This window comes from Hordeum vulgare, chromosome 3H, assembly GCF_904849725.1.
Source record: "Hordeum vulgare subsp. vulgare chromosome 3H, MorexV3_pseudomolecules_assembly, whole genome shotgun sequence".
Lineage (NCBI taxonomy): Eukaryota > Viridiplantae > Streptophyta > Magnoliopsida > Poales > Poaceae > Hordeum > Hordeum vulgare.
The window spans coordinates 617,361,748-617,364,688 of NC_058520.1; the positions used below are offsets into that span (position 1 = coordinate 617,361,748).

Sequence of the window (2,941 nt, forward strand, 5' to 3'; positions counted from 1 at the left end):
CATCTTTATTTCCCATGGGCAACATGGCTCTTTCCCCCGGAGCCACAGTTGTCTGATTACTAGTGTTATTACAATATAAAATCGATTGGATATGAACTTAGAAAATTTAATTCCCTCTCTTTACTGGATTGCATGTCACCATTCCCTTGGATACTTAATATATTACTAGTATAATGTCAATTATTGCAGCAATTCTATGAATCAGTTATTGCTGGCAATATTAGTTATGAGAATTTTCGTAATCATATACGCATATATTTGCGGTATTCCCTGTGCATGTGAAAAATAAGAATGTTCAAGAGAATGCATAGACATCTACTGTAGTTGGTAAAGCTTGTATTCAGCGAGGTTTACGGCAAACAAAATGTGGATGTGCTTACTGTTTGGACGTTGCTAGCAACCAATTGCAAATTCACCAACAAACACATTCACGTGACACAGAGTTTTCAGGATCCTTCACTACAGCTGGTACCGAACAAGAACATACTTTCGATTTTCTGGTGCAAATGAGAAACACAATGATATGTCACCAAATATTGCATGAGGTATTAATAAGATTTACGCGGTCTTTGACTTTGCCAGCGCCTTCTTGCGCTGCCCAAGCATGTACGTGTACATATGCGGGCTTCCTGCATCCAAAGTTAATTTATCCACGGTAAGCGTAAACACATTAGGTATAGATGAACAAGGCATGGATCAACAGCGAGGACAAGAAAAGGTACCTGGAACGTAGACTAGGAGTACCAGGATTGATGCGTAGAAGTAATCAAATGAATAGTTCCATTTGTTGGGCATTCTAACACAGTACTTCTCCGATGCCTGCCATTGTAAATTCGATCGGAGAAGCATGAATTAGCAACATTCATACAGTTTATCAGTGCATTGATCAATTGCTCTACGTGATTTATTCAGAAAAGGTAATACCTTGATGAACTGCAATGCGATATATATCAAGCCAACCTCGCTGCTGATGCCGGTTGGGTACATGACTAGGAACGAGCTATACCTGCACAGATGCAGGTTCGATTCGATGTAAAGATTCATTCTTTATATAATTAATGTTGTGCTGACTTACAATCTGCAACCTTATACAGAGTTAAAGCAGTGTAGCGTAGCCTCACCTAAGCCATAGAAGCGACGATGGCGCAGATCCGAACAGCTCTTTTGTGCCGAAAAAAGAGTACCTAATAATCTGCATTGCAACATCCAACACCAGGGTAACTAACTAGGTGTCTGAAAACTGCAGACTTTACAATCCCTTCATATCAATCAGATGATCAGATAAGTTGGATCAGTGCATTTTAACAAAATGTGGACCATGCGCCATGACTCTGGCAGCCAATAGGACTTAATTTCTCTGTCATCCTCTCCTTTAAAGTTTCGTTCCATTCAAGTTTGTACTGTTACGTGAGCATTATTACCCTTATTTATCTCGTTTATACGATTAATCATACAAATACTAAGACGCACGATTAGAAAATATACGGCAGTAAGCAATGCACACATAATAGTTCTTCTGACTTCTAGTTGACTTAGCACCACCCTGGTGATACACACCTGCCGTGGTGTAATACTAACAGTACAGTGAATTAAGCTGCAGAAATTTTTGTGTGAAATTCCTGTCACAAGTTTCAACTTGGCAACATCCATATGTGAAAATCATCATGGCGTTGCATTATACCAGGAGCACATTTTTCAGTAAGATGGTGCATCGCGTCTCAATCCTAACACGGTTAATTTGAAGAGCTGTAATTCCTAGATTATCAGGATTCAGGGGCATGCATACCTCGGTGATGGACCAGCTGATGACCAATGAGCTCACCAAGATGTGTGTCCTGGTCTGCAGAGGCAACCAAGAAAACAGAGCAAGGAAAACAGAGGATCAGGTACGCACGCAGCAAGAAGAAGAGAGAGATGCGCCATGGGGAAGAAGACCGCACCTCGGGGAAGCTCCAGAGGATGCCCCAGGTGACGAAGAGGCGCGACCCGATCTGCGGCAGCGTGGCCGACACCGGCGACCTCACCAGCCCGACGAGCCCGTGGAGGATCTGGCAGGCAGGATGCAGAGTTCAGCAAGATCCAGAGAAAGAAGCAAGATCCAGCGGGCCGGCGTACCTCGAGGACGGCGGCGGTCTGCGCGAGCTGGAGCGGCCTCTCGACGGCGGCGTACACGCCCTCGTGCCCCGACCGGAGCAGCGCCTCCACCGCGAAGTAGAGCACCTGTGCCCTGCGTCCACGCGCGCATCAAGGATCATGAAATCCATCGGCTAGGAAGAAGCAAGAAGTCGATGCGGGGGAGGAGGGAGGGGCGAACCATCCGAAGAAGACGGCCCAGTTGTAGGCGGCGAGGTAGGCGCGCTTCACTGCCGCCATCGTCTCCGCTTCTGGTGCCGCCGGCCGGATCTCGGGATGGCGCGGAGGAGAGGAGGCGACGCGGGGTTATAGCTGCGGCTGCGCGTGGGCGGCTTAATTGGGGCGGATCGAGGTCGGAGCAGAGCTCAACAGCTCAGGCTCAGCTGCTCTTCACTTGAGCTCAGCTGCCACCGGCATCCATTTAGTGGTAATCAATGTGCTGAGCAACCACCACGAGTCACGGAGGATGAATTCTGCTCAACTGCACATCAACTATCCAGCTGCCTCCACAACAGATTACCTAGTTGCCCGTCACGGAGAATTAATGGATTCTGTTCCTTCATCGATTCTGCGTGCGGAGCAGAGGATGAGACACAACAAATTTCCCCTCTGCTTTCCTTTAGCAAGAAATTTCCGTTGAAGCACGGTGAAGAAAAGGGGTTTATCTGATCCTGACACTGATTGCAAGACGGATCAGTTTAGCTGTTGAAGTAGACATTAACATTTTTAGCACGTTTTGCAGGACCCTGAAGAAGCATCACGCAGAGCGGTCTGTTTTTCTGAACCCTGAACAAGCAGATGGACGGAT

General features: G+C 46.7%; 1 protein-coding gene across 1 annotated transcript; it reads right to left on the bottom strand.

The window, feature by feature from the left end:
• Positions 1-353: 353 nt before the first annotated feature.
• Positions 354-2,653, bottom strand: LOC123445717 (very-long-chain (3R)-3-hydroxyacyl-CoA dehydratase PASTICCINO 2A-like). The gene is made up of 8 exons (XM_045122743.1): positions 2,315-2,653; positions 2,116-2,227; positions 1,941-2,048; positions 1,787-1,840; positions 1,122-1,192; positions 925-1,006; positions 723-819; positions 354-629 (listed from the first exon to the last, which is right to left on the bottom strand). The coding sequence occupies exons 1-8, from the start codon at positions 2,371-2,373 to the stop codon at positions 559-561; spliced, it is 654 nt and encodes a 217-aa protein (XP_044978678.1). The 5' UTR covers positions 2,374-2,653; the 3' UTR covers positions 354-558.
• Between the last annotated feature and the right edge of the window lie 288 nt (positions 2,654-2,941).

Coding starts and splice junctions, on each gene's coding strand:
- LOC123445717 (XM_045122743.1), bottom strand. CDS start 2,373: ATGGCGGCAGTGAAGCGCGCCTACCTCGCCGCCTACAACTGGGCCGTC. Junction 820..924: donor TCGCATTGCAGTTCATCAAG/GTATTACCTTTT, acceptor TTACAATGGCAG/GCATCGGAGAAGTACTGTGT. Junction 630..722: donor ACTCCTAGTCTACGTTCCAG/GTACCTTTTCTT, acceptor CTTTGGATGCAG/GAAGCCCGCATATGTACACG.